The 14,916-nt window shown below is 32.9% G+C and overlaps 1 protein-coding gene across 2 annotated transcripts in view; it reads left to right on the plus strand.

Moving 5' to 3' along the window:
* LOC145259702 (translation factor Guf1, mitochondrial-like) overlaps positions 1-13,565 on the plus strand; it is a 63,087-nt gene extending 49,522 nt beyond the window's left edge. The window contains exons 14-18 of one of the 2 annotated variants that reach the window (XM_080117375.1): positions 1,085-1,186; positions 4,697-4,830; positions 7,386-7,431; positions 11,048-11,260; positions 13,268-13,565. In XM_080117375.1, coding sequence (XP_079973501.1) covers positions 1,085-1,186; positions 4,697-4,830; positions 7,386-7,431; positions 11,048-11,260; positions 13,268-13,393 — 621 coding nt within the window. In that variant the 3' untranslated portion in view covers positions 13,394-13,565. Of the gene's footprint in view, positions 1-1,084; positions 1,187-4,696; positions 4,838-7,385; positions 7,432-11,047; positions 11,261-13,267 lie in introns of those variants that run through there. The other variant, XM_080117376.1, reaches the window with a different exon arrangement.
* The last annotated feature ends 1,351 nt before the right edge of the window (positions 13,566-14,916 follow it).

Here is a 14,916-nt window from a genome sequence, read left to right on the forward strand (position 1 = left end):
GCCATTTTTGAACCCCCCCCCCCCCAAAAAAAAAAAAACAACAGGAGATAACTCAGCTAATTAAAACTTGTGAAATTTATGTTGTAACGCCTACAAATTTTGATTCATTGCTTAAAAATGATTTTCTTTTATAAAAATAAAACTACTTGATCAATCCACATAATTTTTGGAATATGATATTTTCATTTCGTTATGGGCATGTGCATCATACAAATTTTCTTTATTTTTGTTTTTTAATATGGGGGGAAATCTGGACAAGAACTATAATTTTTGTTCTCTTTTTCTTAATTTGTCCTCAGATTTGTTTGTCAGAGATCTGGGTTCAAAACCCATGCCCTGCCTCATAGACTTACACATATAGGCCATAATTATTAAAACAAAATTAAAAGTTTGATGATGTAAAATATCTTTAAAGAAAAAAGACTCTTATTCTTTGATCTTGATATTTCTCCTCTTATTTTTTACAATATTTGTTTTCTCCTGTAGTATTAGTAAAGATCTTACAACTGCATTCAGTCTTTCTGCAGCTGTATTGAATCTTTCTGCAACTGTATTGAATCTTTCTGCAGCTGTATTGAATCTTTCTGCAACTGTATTGAATCTTTCTGCAGCTGTATTGAATCTTTCTGCAACTGTATTGAATCTTTCTGCAGCTGTATTGAATCTTTCTGCAGCTGTATTGAATCTTTCTGCAGCTGTATTGAATCTTTCTACAGCTGTATTAAGTCTTTCTGCAGTTGCATTTAATTTTTCTGCAGCTGTATTCAGTCTTTCTCCAGCTGCATTTGGGTTTTATGCAGCTGTATTCAGTCTTTCTGCAACTGCATTAAGTCTTCCTGCAGCTGTATTCAGTCTTTCTCCAGCTGCATTTGGGTTTTATGCAGCTGTATTCAGTCTTTCTGTAGCTTCTACAGTGTATATTTCTAAATATAGGGGGAATTCTGGATAAGAACGAAATATTTTTATAATAACATCAGTTGATTCTGCTTTGGTGGAAGTCTTTTCTCTCTATGTGCTTTTTCATTTTATAGCTATTCTTTTTGCATTTAGCAATTGTCATTTTTTTTTTGTTTCTCTGTCAAAGCTTCCAGATCCGAACATCATCAGTGAATATTTTGAACCTATTGTCCTCGGCACCATCATCACACCACAAGATTATCTATCGGAAGTGATTAATTTGTGTCTGGTAAGATATTATCTTGTTTTATTCATTTATTTATATTTTATGCAAATCGCTTCAGACAAGGCGTGAAACCACTTGATTAAAATACTACTTGAAAACCAAAAATGAGTCAATGGTCAGGTTCATAATATCAGGTTGACAAGAAAGTTCTTGTGGTTTTTAACTTTTAAATTTTGATGAACATATCTTGGCTTAAACAAAAATTTATTGATCGAAATAAGCGTCATCAGAATCAACACACTTTTGTCAATGCAAAACAAGTGTATTTATGCAAGTAATGTAAAAATCTTGTGTTCTGGTGGCGATGAAATACACTGAAGGCATTTTTGATATCACTTAGGTTTTTTAAGCATTTCTCATGCAAAAAATTGACAAGATGCTTGAAAAAATGGTTGTCGGTAAGTGAGAGGTCTGGAGAGAATGGCGAATGAACAGAGTTTTGTAGTCCAATTTGTTTAAGTTTTGCATTATCGATTTAGCAATGTGTGGTCAGACATTGTCATGGAGGAGAATTGGATCTTTTCTGTTGACTAATGCTGGGTGTTGTTGTCGAAGTTTCTGATGCATTTGATGACAGTACTTATCCGCCGTAATGGTTTCCCCTGCATTAAAAAAAACTGTAATGGATGTGACCGGTCGCAGACCACCAAACAGTCAGCCTGACCTTCTTTTGGTGCAACTCTGGCTTTGGAAAGTGTTGTGGGGCTTCATTGGTGTCTAACCACTGAGCCGAGTATCGCCGGTTATTGTAAAGAACCCATTTTTCATCATAAGTCACAACCCAGTCGAGAAACGGGTCGTTCTTGTTGCATAAAAGAAGGGTATTTGCACTTTATAACAACATTTCTTTTGGTTGTTATTCAATTCGTGAGGCAGCCATTTTATCAAGTTTTTTTGTCTTTCCAATCTCTCTCAAGTAGTTGGAAATACATTACGTCTAATTCAGAAGCAAGTTCTCGAACAATGATGCATGGATTGGCTTCGACTAAAGTTCTTAATTGATCGTTGTCAACATCCGATGCCCGACCATTACGCTAATCATCTTCAAGACTCTTGTTGCTGCCACAAAATTTCTTAAACCACCATTCTGCTGTGTGTTCAGTAGTGGTTCCTGTGCCAAACGCCGCTTCGTTGATATGACCTGTTTCTGCAGCTTTTCGGCCTAGCTTGAACTGAAATAAGAAAATTGTGCGAATTTGCTATTTTTTCATCTTTTATTCAACGTTTTGAAAAGAAGGCATAATTGTTTTAAAACGATTGTAATTTAAACGATTAGATAGAGCAAAAAACGCTCTTTAAAATGATATATAAAGTAAAGTTATTATAACAAAAACTTATTTGAAAATAAATCGTTTGAAGTCAAAATTAAAAATTCCGCAAGAATTTTCTTCTCAACCTAATATATTTTTTCTTTTAATTTTTTTTTTTCAATTTTTTCTGGTTTATAATAATGGATTTTTTTACGGACCATTCTTTTATGGGTCTTTAGCTGGTTAAAATAGTTTTTAAGGGGGTCAAAAATGGATAAAAATTGAAAAAATCGTTATAGATTTTGTACATTCATCTTAGTTTATTTTTAATTTTTGATCAGTTCATATGTGTGTCACGTTGGTACAGTGGTAACGTTACCAACTTTGAATGCTACAGTTTCGGTTTCGATTTCGATTCTATCTGATGGCATCCAAATGCTTTTGTTTTTTACTTTTTGAAATCATGACTCTATAATGATATATACGAAATCTGGACAAATTAAAATATCATATTTAAGCATAGTTATAGTATATATTTCTATTTGTCTCTTGGTTTTACTGGATTCCAGAACAATAATTCATCTATTCTGGTGGAGTATCCAGCTTAGTGTTGTTACTATAGGCAGTATCACTTAGAGAAAATGCACCAATCCCTGTGTAGGTTTAGTAAAAAAATAAGTAATCTAAATGTTCCTTTTACTTATTGGCCAGTTAACTACGTCATAGTATGTCTTTCTTTCTGTCTCTTTGTCTTACTGAATTCCAACACAATAATTCAACTGGTGTAGTGGAGTATCTAACTTAGTTTACTATAGAGCACTTTGCCTTTTCTGTACTCGATCAGTGGAGGAGAGGTCCTTCATGACTGAGGCAATTTTAATTTTTTGCTCCTATCCAGATTGACCCATTTTGGAGAGCTGGATTTTCCCCAGTTTAAAAACCAACCATGTGTCTAACTCTTCCCTTGTGGGGAGGCACGTAAATAGGAATATCACTTTAATGCTCCAATCATCGTATAAGCCAGTGTAAGGAGATTTTAATCGGGCTTTGAATACTTTGTTATTTTGAATATTTAGTCAGGGTTTACTTGTTTGGCAAAATATCCTCATGCCACGTTGTCCTGACAAACTCTTGTACAGAGGAACGCTAGACATTTGAGGACAGTGTCTAGTAGGTATTTAAGTTCTCTTTTACTTGGATAAGTTTTGTTGATTTCACTTAGTTTCAAGTATTTTTTAGTTAAAATAAAGATAACACAAAGGCTGTCGAATTAGAATGAAAAAAAAAACAAAACAAGATGGTGGTCTTATTCAAGCTGTAGTTGAGCCTCAATAATCACGCCAAAATTGAAAATTAAATAAAATTCTGATCCCCCCACGTCCATTAAAATCCTTTGATTGAATTAGAACAATGATGATGATGATCTTATTATTCATTCAGAATCAGATGATTTTTAGCTTTCTATGATATCTTTCGAGTCTGAATTCTTTCTAGAAAAACATTGGGTACTTATGAGAGAGACTGTGTAGGTTGCCAACATCACAAGTAAGAGTATTTCTGTGGAACATACTAGATTTGAATTATGCCATGTAACCCGTGACATAGTGGATAAAATACTTGGTAAATTTAGTTGTAAGTTACACTCTTCTGGAGGTTGAAGTTCAATCTTTGGTAAGGACGACATTCAAAACTGCCAAATTACTTGAGACTTCTACCCAGTCATGTCTGATGGAATGAGAACATGCTACCTCCATGGATTAAATAAAGGGTTCTATTTGAAATTCCGTGCAGATTCCTGAGTTCAACAGAAAGATTCTCGAGTTCAATAAAATAGACTTGAAGAAGTTCAGAGTTTACAACGACTAAAACGTTGTGAAAAATAACATTCGAGATAAACAGACGGATTTTTTTTGGACGTTGCTTTGTTCGCATGTGAGCTTATTGTCAATTCAGAAAGAAAAAAGAAGAAAAAAACAACTGCTACTGCTTAGGCAAATGAGCTAATGTTTCGTTGTGAGAGAAAGGAACAGAAAATAATCTGACTCAAGCGTGTGTTTTGTTCAAAAGAATTAATGTGGCTGAAATAGAAATAAATTCCCTAAAAATATTGTTCAATCATGAAAAACTATAAACAATCTTTCATACGTAATACGTAATAATGTTTTCACCTAAAATGCTTTGATTTAGAAGATTACCAATATACATAAGCACCAACTTTTAAAATAACCTAATGTTTAATTTTTTTTTGTTCTTGTTTATGCAGGAGTGTCGAGGAGAGTTAAAGGAGCAAGTGAATATTGATGACAATCGCATCATGATTACGGCTGTGTTGCCTCTGAATGAGATCCTGGTGGACTTTTTTGACAATCTCAAATTTGTAACTTCAGGATATGCAAGGTACAAGGTGCAAGTCTTATTATTTTTAACACTGTTTCTTTTTTTTTTTTTTTTTTTTTAAGTTGTCACACGTGTCTGCATAGCATTATTGGATTATGTGTATACTTCACCACATGCTTGAAAACAAAATCTTGCCGGATTAGGTGTTGATTTTTTAACTGTGTCATCATATATGGATTAACAGAATATACTGAAGTACAAATACATTGAGGACATTGCCAAGGCTGCTGCAAAGAAGGTGGGCTCCTTTCACCATTCTAGAAAATTAGTCACACCAGAGAATATCTTATCTTTTTACAAGGTGTCGCAATTTGCTCATGTATGAAGTATGGTTATCACATCTGGGCTGATGCATCTATCACTAGTCTCTCATTTTTAGATAGAGTCCGAAAAAGTGTCTCAAATCTAATAGGCCCCACACAATCGTCCATCACCACAGTTTTGCATCCCTTTTCCTGTTTTACAAGTACTTTAATGGTAGGTGCTCTGATGAACTCATAGCACTTGTGCTGCCCGAGATAAATACTCGCAACTAATCTGGCAAGCAGCAAAATTCCACCCCTTCACTGATGAGGTCCCTAGATGCCAGAAAGTCCTCTATGCTAATAGTTTCTTCCCTCAGACTACTAGACTTTGAAATTCCCTCCCTGTCTTCTGCGTCTCTAACTGTACTAACCTGCAGAAGCTTAAATGTAATGTGAACAGACATCTTGTTGCTCAACTCCCCACAGTCCCCTGTTAGATATGATCCTAAAGAGTAATCCCTTATGTTCCAAGTGGCAATATACCTTGTTTGGAGTGAAAAAAGACTGACAAAAAGAAAACTTGCTCAAGGTTGTAAACATGTGCATCATGTTGGAGATTGGGGTTACTGATCTGTAGAGAAAATAAAACGTGTTCAGAACTCTGACCTTAATTATTTGAATCCAGGATATTGAATACAATGTATACAAGATATTTATTTACAAACATAGTATAAAGCCAAGGCGGCTGTGAAGATGGTGGGCTCTCTCTACCGTGCTAGAAAGCTACTTACGCTTGAAAGTATCCTGTATCTCTACAAGGCCACCATTCGCTCATGTATGGAGTATTGTTGTCACATTTGGGCTCGTGCATCTGCTACTAGTCTCTCATTCCTGGACAGGATTCAAAAGAGAGTTGCCAACCTGATAGGTCCTGAACTGTCATCTAAGCTTCAACCTCTGTCCTATTAACGAAATGTTGCATCTCTCTGCCTGTTCTACAAGTATTTTAATGCTGGATGCTCCGACGAACTACAAGCCCTTGTACTCCCTCGACATAAATACCCCTGACAAACCCAACAAGCAGCAAAGTCCCACCCTTACACAGTAGAGATCCCCAGATGTCAGAAAGGCTTCTACTGTAATAATTTATTTCTCAGAACTGCTAGACTCTGGAATTCCCTTCCAGCTTCTTGCTTTCCCGACTGCACTGACATGTAGAACTTCAAGTGCAATGTAAACAGACATCTTACTGCTTATCTCCCTACATAATGTCCCTGCAACTTATGTCCCCGATAGAAGCCCCCTCAATCAAAGTGGCACTGTACCTTGTTTGGGGTGAAAATGGAATAAAAAATAAAAAAATAACATCCGTGTGATGTACATGTGTGTAAATGCGTGTGTACTCAATGTTCAGAAAAGTTTGTTGTATTTAAATGTTTGTGAATAAAGATATTGTTTGTGACGGAATCAAATTCTTTTACCTCTCTTATGTTTTATTTTACGTCAGTCAGAGTTCTCAGAAATCAAGGGCCCCCTTACCTGGGGCTAACGCTTGAAGTCTATATGAGATACATAGGTAATCGAATGTTCCATTTTAGTTCTTTATATCTCAAACACTGAGTTAGTAAAGAAATTGAGAACATAATTTTCCTCTCCCCAATTAACCATTTTCATATGTCATAGTATATCTTTCATTTTAGTCTCTTGGTCATACTGGATTCTAGGACAAAAATTTATCTAGTCTGGTGGAGTATTCAGCTTTGTGCTATTACTTGAGGTAACATCACTGGGAGAAGGTGCACCATTCCTTGTAAATGCTAATGTGGGTTAGCCATAGTGAGGAGATCTTATTTGGGCAGCGAATACTATGTAATTTTGAATATTTGGTCAGGGTTTACTTCTATGGAAAAAGTATCCTCACGCCAGGTTGTTCTGACAAACCCTGTACAGAGAGACCTTAGACACTCGAGGATAGTGTCTAGTAGGCATTCAAGTTCTCTCCTTACCTCGAAAATGCATGCATGTGTGCAGGCGAAAGTTTGTTCCGTGCTTGTGTTCGCTGAGCCATGTGCAAACCCACCTGTTCATTATCGGGTCCAGGTAAGAAGAGGAGGAAAAGGAAGAAATGAAAGAGACAGGTCAACAGTCACAGGAAATATGCACATGTCAATTGTCATTACAGAGGGTATCCATTGTCTCTGAAGACCATGATGATTTTGTTGATACTCTCTGTATTTCTATGATGATGTCGATGATCTGCTGAATTGTAACAAAGGTATGATACTTTGTTGTTTTTTGTTTCTATTTCAGTTTTGATTATGAGGATCATGGATTCGTGTCATCGAATCTTGTCAAGGTAAGCAAACATTTGTAGACGATCACTCTATTTTTTTATTGACTTTTATTATTTTTTAATTTTTATCATCAATTTTATTATATTTTCTTAAATTTTTATTATTTTTTAATTTTTAACATTTATCAATTTTATTATATTTTCTTAAATTTTTATTATTTTTTAATTTTTAACATTTTTAAAAACATTTATCTTTTGTAAATTTTTATTATTTAAAAATTTTTATCATTTTAAAAATAATTCTATTATATTTAAAATAATTTTTATTAATTTTTTAAATTTGTATTATTTTTTAATTTTAATCATTTTTAAAAAACATTTTTTATTATATTTTGTTTAAATTTTTATTAATTTTTAAAATTTGTATTATTTTTTAATTTTAATCATTTTTAAAAAACATTTTTTATTATATTTTGTTTAAATTTTTATTAATTTTTAAAATTTGTATTATTTTTTAATTTTAATCATTTTTAAAAACATTTTTATTATATTTTGTTTAAATTTTTATTACATTTAAAAAAAATTATTATTGAAAATTTTTATCATTATTTTTAAATTTTTATTATCTTTTAAATTTTTATTATAATGTTTTAATTTTTTATTTTAAAAAATTTTATTTAAAAAATTTTTTATTATTTTATTTTTTTAATTTAAAAAAAATTTTTGTCTTATGTTTTAAATTTTTATTATTTAAAAAAAAATTATTCTATTTTTTTAAATTTTACTTAACTTTTTAAATTAATATTTTAAAATTTTTATTCATTTTTAATTTTATTATTGTCATTTTTTTAATTTTTTATTACTAAAATTTCTATTATTTCTGGATTTTATTATTATTTTTTAAATTATTATTTTTTAAAATTTTATTATTTTTACATTTGTATTATTTTTTAAATTTGTATAATTTTTTAATTTTTATTATTATTATTTAAATTGGTATTTAATTTTAATTTTTTTAATTTTTGTTATTTTTAAAAAAAATTTATTTTTTTGTTTTTTATTTTTTTAAATTTTTATTATTATTTTATAATATTTAAAAAAAAAGTTTTTTTTATTATTTTTATTATTAATATAAATATTTTAATTTTTATTGCTATTATTTTTAAAAAAAATTATTATTGTTATAATTTTAAAATTTTTTGTTATTATTTTATCTTTTGTTGATACCAAACAAGGCACTATGAATTTGAGGCTAGATTTTTAAGGGCATACTTGTTCATGTTGCATTTAAATTTCTGCACACTAGCACAGTTGGGGAAACGAGGAAGAAGGAGGAGATTCTAGCGGTAGCAGATTGAAAAAAAAAAGGCCACTAGAGCAGTAAGCCCTCCAGTATCCGAGGACCTCTACAGCAAAGGGACGGGACCCCACCACTTGTCAGGTTAATTGGAGGTACCCGTATTGAGAGGGCCACTGTGAATTTGAGGCCAGATTTATAAGGGCATGCTTTTTCAGGTTGCATTTAAATTTCTGTATACCAAAACAAGTAAGAAGAGAATTTTGAAGGCAAGAAGTTTGAAGAAACTCTCATCGAGGGAAATTATTCTGCTTCTAAATGATACTGTGAATTGGTTACGATACTTACAGCGACTGGACTAAAAATAGCATTGCGACAGTTTTCATGTCACAATAAAACTGATTTATGTGCTTGCAATGACGTAACACTATACGGCATAATCATGTTGACACACCAGTTCCCATCAGATCACCAAAGTTAAGCAACGTTGAGCCTGGTTATTACTAAAATGGGTGACCAATTTGGAAAGTCCAGGTATTGTATGTAGAAGGACGTCGACACCTCCCTGCAAGAATTGCAAAAACCTAACGTCGTCATCTTCCCTAACGGAGATATACATGCGACCGGGAACCACTTGTGAATTTCATACTCCCATAAAACTTTCTCCTTTGGAGGAAACTAGTTAAACCCGATTAGGGTAAGTGCCGACCGACACAATGACGTAACACTGATGTCTCAATTTGGGAGTGTGAAATTATCTCTTAGTTATTGTTACTCTCAAGTTCAAAACTACTTGATCAATTTACATGATTTTTGGTGTATAATATTTTTTTTCCATCACAGGTACGTACACCTTAAAGATTAGATTTTTCTTTATTTTCTTTTTTTTTTTTTTTGAGGGCAGAGGAGGAGTTGTTGACGGGCATGCTCACTTATAAGGATCAGCTAAAATATAGCGCCATGAATGTAAAAAGTCAATTTTTATGATTATTTCACTATTGTACGATACTAAGTTATACAAACCAGCTGTACTGGTGACTGTTTCAGCTGAACAGATGAAATGACAGTTTTTTTAAAAAAACTTCAATTTACCCTAAACAAGGCAAATTGCAACTGAGACATAATGGACTACTGTGAATTGGGAGTTGGATTTATAGGAGAGAAGCGATCCCATCAACAAGGATGTCACTGTTTGTTAAGTTTATCGGGGACCCATGAGAGCATACTCTGTAGAAGCTCTTGTAAAATAAGCAGAGATTCAACAATGCACCAATGAGATGGAGAGGGGGGGTACCTTCTTCTTTCTCGTCTTGTTTTGACATTCACCTTGGAGCAGTTGGGTCGGCTCCATCCAGAGAATCTATTGCATCAAGTCAATCTCAGTTCCAGCGGTGAACTCCATAAAGACGAAGATCCAGCATCTTGTTTCACTATTCTGAGTCACATTTATGTTGAAGTGAGAATGAACAGCAGTATTTGAGATGAACCAAAGGATGTGGCATAACTTGCTAGATAATATGGGACATATTAAGTTCGGGATTACTCTTCTTTTTTTTTTTTACATAGGCATAACCACTTATCAAGGCCCAGAGACCACTCGAGGATAAGGGTTAAAAGTGTACAGTAGTCAATTGGACAGTATAGTAATCATTAGTAATGAAAATTCGGTAAATTTGTTAACTTAAGTGGAACGGCTCATCAAGAACTTATTTACGTTGGATTTGAAGACAACCATATTGTAATCAGCTGGAAAGCAGGAAAACGGAAGACAATTCGACAGGCATGCAGTTCTAAGAAAGAACCTTTGTTCATGGAATCTACATTTACGTTTAGGCAAGATAAAGAATGGGGGGAATTATTAACAGTGTTTTCAGCTAGAGGAGTGTTTCTTGTGAAAGTTTGGCGAGGGGGACCATAGATTGAAGTTCAGTTGAACACTTTCCATGAAAATAACGATAAAGCAGAGACAAACTCGCAACATCTCTTCTGTGAGATAGAGTTTGCAGGGAAGAGAAAAGGACATCTTCTATGAGACTACAAAGTCTGTTTTGAACTCTATCAAGGCAGGATAAGTGCTTTCTAGATGTGGCAACAGTACTCCATGCTTCGACATATTTGGCTCTTATACAGGTAGAGAATTGTATCAGCAGTGAGATATTGGAGCGGTAGAATGATCCTACTATTTTTCCAGCAACCTTGGCAACGGATTTGATGTACATGTTCCATTTCAGATCAGGAATAAAGGTCATACTCAGAAGCTTGTCAAAACATAGAGCCTCCACAAAACGAAAGCCATTCATTTCAATTGGTGCCAGAAGGGGATCAGAGCGTTGATGATGTAAAGATAGAAGCTTGTTAATGATTTGTTCATTTATTTTTCAGATTGTGTTTAACCTGAACGGCCATCCTGTGGATGAATTGACAATGATCTGTTTCATCTCCAAAGCTCGACAAGTAGCCAAAAAAATGTGCAGCAAATTGAAAGATACGATCCCTCGGCAGTTGTATCGAATCACCATCCAGGCTTCGGTCGGGGGTAAAATATTGGCCCGCGAGGATATCACAGCTCTCAAGAAAGATGTCCTTGCTAAATGTGTTAGTATGCTGAACTTTTTTTGAAATTGATTTTCTTGTTTCAGAAATAGTTTCCTTATTTCTTCATCTTCCTCACCTTCGTCACTATCTTCCTCATCATTGTCTTCATCTTCCTCATCATCTTTATCTTTTCATCTTTGTTTTCCTCATCTTATTTGAAGACAAAAAAAAAATGTCCTTATATCTTCATCTTCCTCATCATCTTCCTCAACTTTGTCACTATCTTCTTCATTGTCTTTATCTTCCTAATCCTCTTCTTCATCTTCATTTCTGTTTTCCTCATTATCTTCATCTCCCACATTTACATCATCACCATCTTTATCTACCTCATCTTTGTCTTTATTTTCTTCATTTTCATCTTCACCATCTTCCTCAGTCTTGATTTGTTTTTATTCTCTCAAATTTTATTCTTTTTTGATCATCAAATATTTGTGTAGCAAGATAAGCGAATTTCCGTGTTAAGGTAGGTCAAGCAAAAAAGTGGAAACTTCCATTAGAAGTTAAATGCTTAGAAGTAGGACTCTACTTAAAATATATTGCCAGGGCCGCTGCGATCAGAAGATACTAATGAGATGTAATGGATAAGCTGAGCAAATCTTTCTCTTTTTTCTGGATGATAAAAAAGAGAGAGCAATCATGTTTAGAACAGCTGCTACAAACCCCCCTAAAGAGTTATGTATATCATCATCATTGGTCTAATATTATAAAGGCCCATCACAAAGTCGCTAAAGTACTTTTTTTTTCTTTTTTTTTTTTAATTCCATTTTCACTCCAAACAAGGCACAGTGCCACTTTGATATAGGGAGCTACTATCAGGGACATAAGTTACACGGATACTATGTAGGGAGTTGAGCAGCAAGATGTCTGTTCACATTACACTTGAACTTCTGAATGTCAGTACAGTTGGTAAAATAGGAACTCGGAAGGGAGTTCTAGAGTCTAGCAGTTCTGTGGAAAAAACTATTAGACTAGAAGTTTTTCTTACATCCAGGAATCTCTACTGTGTAGGGGTGGGATTTTGCTGCTTGTTGGGGTTATTTATGTCGAGGGCGTACAAGAGTTTGTAGTTTGTCAGAGCATCTACCATTAAAATACTTGTAGAACAGGCAGAGGGATGCAACATTTCATCGATCGGACAGGTTGAAGCTTGGATGACAGTTCAGGACCTATCAGATTGGCGACTCTCTTTTGAACCCTGTCCAGGAATGAGAGACTAGTAGCAGGTGAGGTGCACGAGCGCAAATGTGACAACAATACTCTATACACGGGCACATGGTGGCCTCGTAGAGGTACAGGATACTTTCAGGCGTAAGTAACTTTCTAGCATGGTAGAGAGAGCCCACTTTCCTTGCAGCGACCCTGGCAATGCTCTCAATGTATCTGATGCAACTTATGTTCCCTATGAACGTTAAGTGGAGGAGTTTGAAAGAAGTACTTTCAGTTAATGTATCTTTATCCATAGCAATTGGTGGTTAAGATTCTTGTAATTATTGACGGTAACAAGCTTGGTATTGGCAGCATTGAATAAAATTCAATTATAAAGTTAGATGTTTCTGGAGGTTGATCAATTTATGTGATTTTTGGAATATGGCATTTTTGTTCCACCACAAGTATGTACATAATACAGATTTTTCAAAATTTTGTTTTTGATATAGGAGGATTTCTGCAGAAGGGCCCTTATTTTTTTAATTTCTATACTTTTCAATTTTAGTTCTAAAACTATTCATAGTTATTTCCCTTGAATTTCTTGAATGGAAGAAAAAAATTTTCTGCTGTTATTAATTTGGTAAGAACAAATTAATTATTATTATTATTAATTAATTTGGTAAGAACAAATTAAAAAATTATTAAAGTAACTTCTTTTTTTACCATAAGATCATACTAAATCACTATCTGTAAGGTTCATAAGAGTGACAGAAAAAAACAAACTTTCTTTTTACATAACAGAATTTAAAATTTTCTAGTCATCAACATTTATTAATTTGCCTTTCATTTTCATTTTCACAGTATGGCGGAGATATTACTCGTAAGATGAAGTTGTTGCGGCAACAGGCGGAAGGAAAAAAGAAAATGCGGAAAATCGGAAACATCAATGTTCCAAGGGATGCTTTCATCAAGGTTCTGCAAAAATAATGCCAAATATCACAGTAAAAGGACTGAATTCTTACAAGGACTTCTTACCAACTTTATGACGATGGATTTGGTGTTTATAATAGCAAATTTAAAAAATCGAAATATTGAATTTCAAGCAAAACCAATGGTATCTTCTTAATTGTCATGTCACAGTAATGAACATATCCAAAAATTACGAAAAACAATAAGTTAGAAAATTAATTATTAAAAAAACAGTTTTCAAAGACAATTAGCAAAAATTGAGTTTAGCTAAATTGGCATAAGATTTTCCAATTTTTCAACAAGTAATTACCTCCATTGTTACGATTCGAACTCTCCTGTTTCTTTTGTAGCAATATTTTGATTTTCAAATTTCGCTATTATAATGAAGAAGCATCAATGTTTGCAAAAAATTCCAGCACAATAGATAAACACTCTTTAAAAATTAATTTTCTATTTTTTCATAAAAATTCTCGGATCTGTAAAACTACACTTTAAAGATGCCTTTAGACCACATATTTTTAAAATCCTTTTTTTTTTTTTTTTCTGAGATAATTATCTCTTTTTAAAGAAAATTTGGTTGTTGGCCAGAATTTCTCCTATATTAAAAAAACAAAAATGAAAAAAATTCTGTATAAAGTATGTTAATTGATCAAATAGTTTTATTTTTAAAGAGAAACAAATCAAATTTTATTAGTAACCAAAAACGCCTATCTTGTCCGCTGTTTTGCAAACGGTCTAAAAAAATCAATGGTAGATAACTCAACATAATTTAAACCTGCAAGATTTATGTTATAAAGTCTATGAATTCCCATTAATCGCTTGAAAATATTTTTTTTTATAAAAATAAAACTACTTGATCAATTTATATGATTTTTGGAATATAATATTTTTCTTTCATCATTGGTATATACATCATACAGATTTTTTTTTTTTTTTTTTTTAAATATAGGGGAAATTCTGAACAAGAACCATTGTTTTTATTGGTTGCTTTTTACAAAAGTAAATTAATAAAAATTTATTTCAGTTTCTTCATAAATAAATCAAATCATCAATTTTTTTTTGTTTTTTTTTATTAGTTTACAAAGAAGAATGAACTTTGTGACCTTTTGAAATGTGGAAGCAATTTGGAGTCATTTAAACTCACAAACACGAACACATTATTCACTGAAAAGATGATGAAATATAAGCGTCTTATGGACAACATGAAAAGAAACTGGAATCTTAGGAAGATCTTTATCATTCTAGCAATTATAGAAAAAATAAACAGACTCATTAAAAAGAATTTCAAAAACTACCTGGAAAATATACCCAATGAACGAAGTGCAAGAGAGATACAAACAATTGCATTTAAAGGGATGTTAGAATCATAAAAGAATCTCTTGGTTGGGATGTATGAGATAGTGGGTAAATGTCTGGCATCCAGTAGGATGCCCCAGCCTCAGGTAGAACAAAATGATAAGAAAATTTGAAAAAAATGTGAGAAATATTAATTTATTTTTATTTCGGACTATTATTCTCATCTTTATTAGTTGTTTTTCATC

This window comes from Euprymna scolopes, chromosome 35 (assembly GCF_053919585.1).
Source record: "Euprymna scolopes isolate OS-2025 chromosome 35, ASM5391958v1, whole genome shotgun sequence".
Classification (NCBI taxonomy): domain Eukaryota; kingdom Metazoa; phylum Mollusca; class Cephalopoda; order Sepiida; family Sepiolidae; genus Euprymna; species Euprymna scolopes.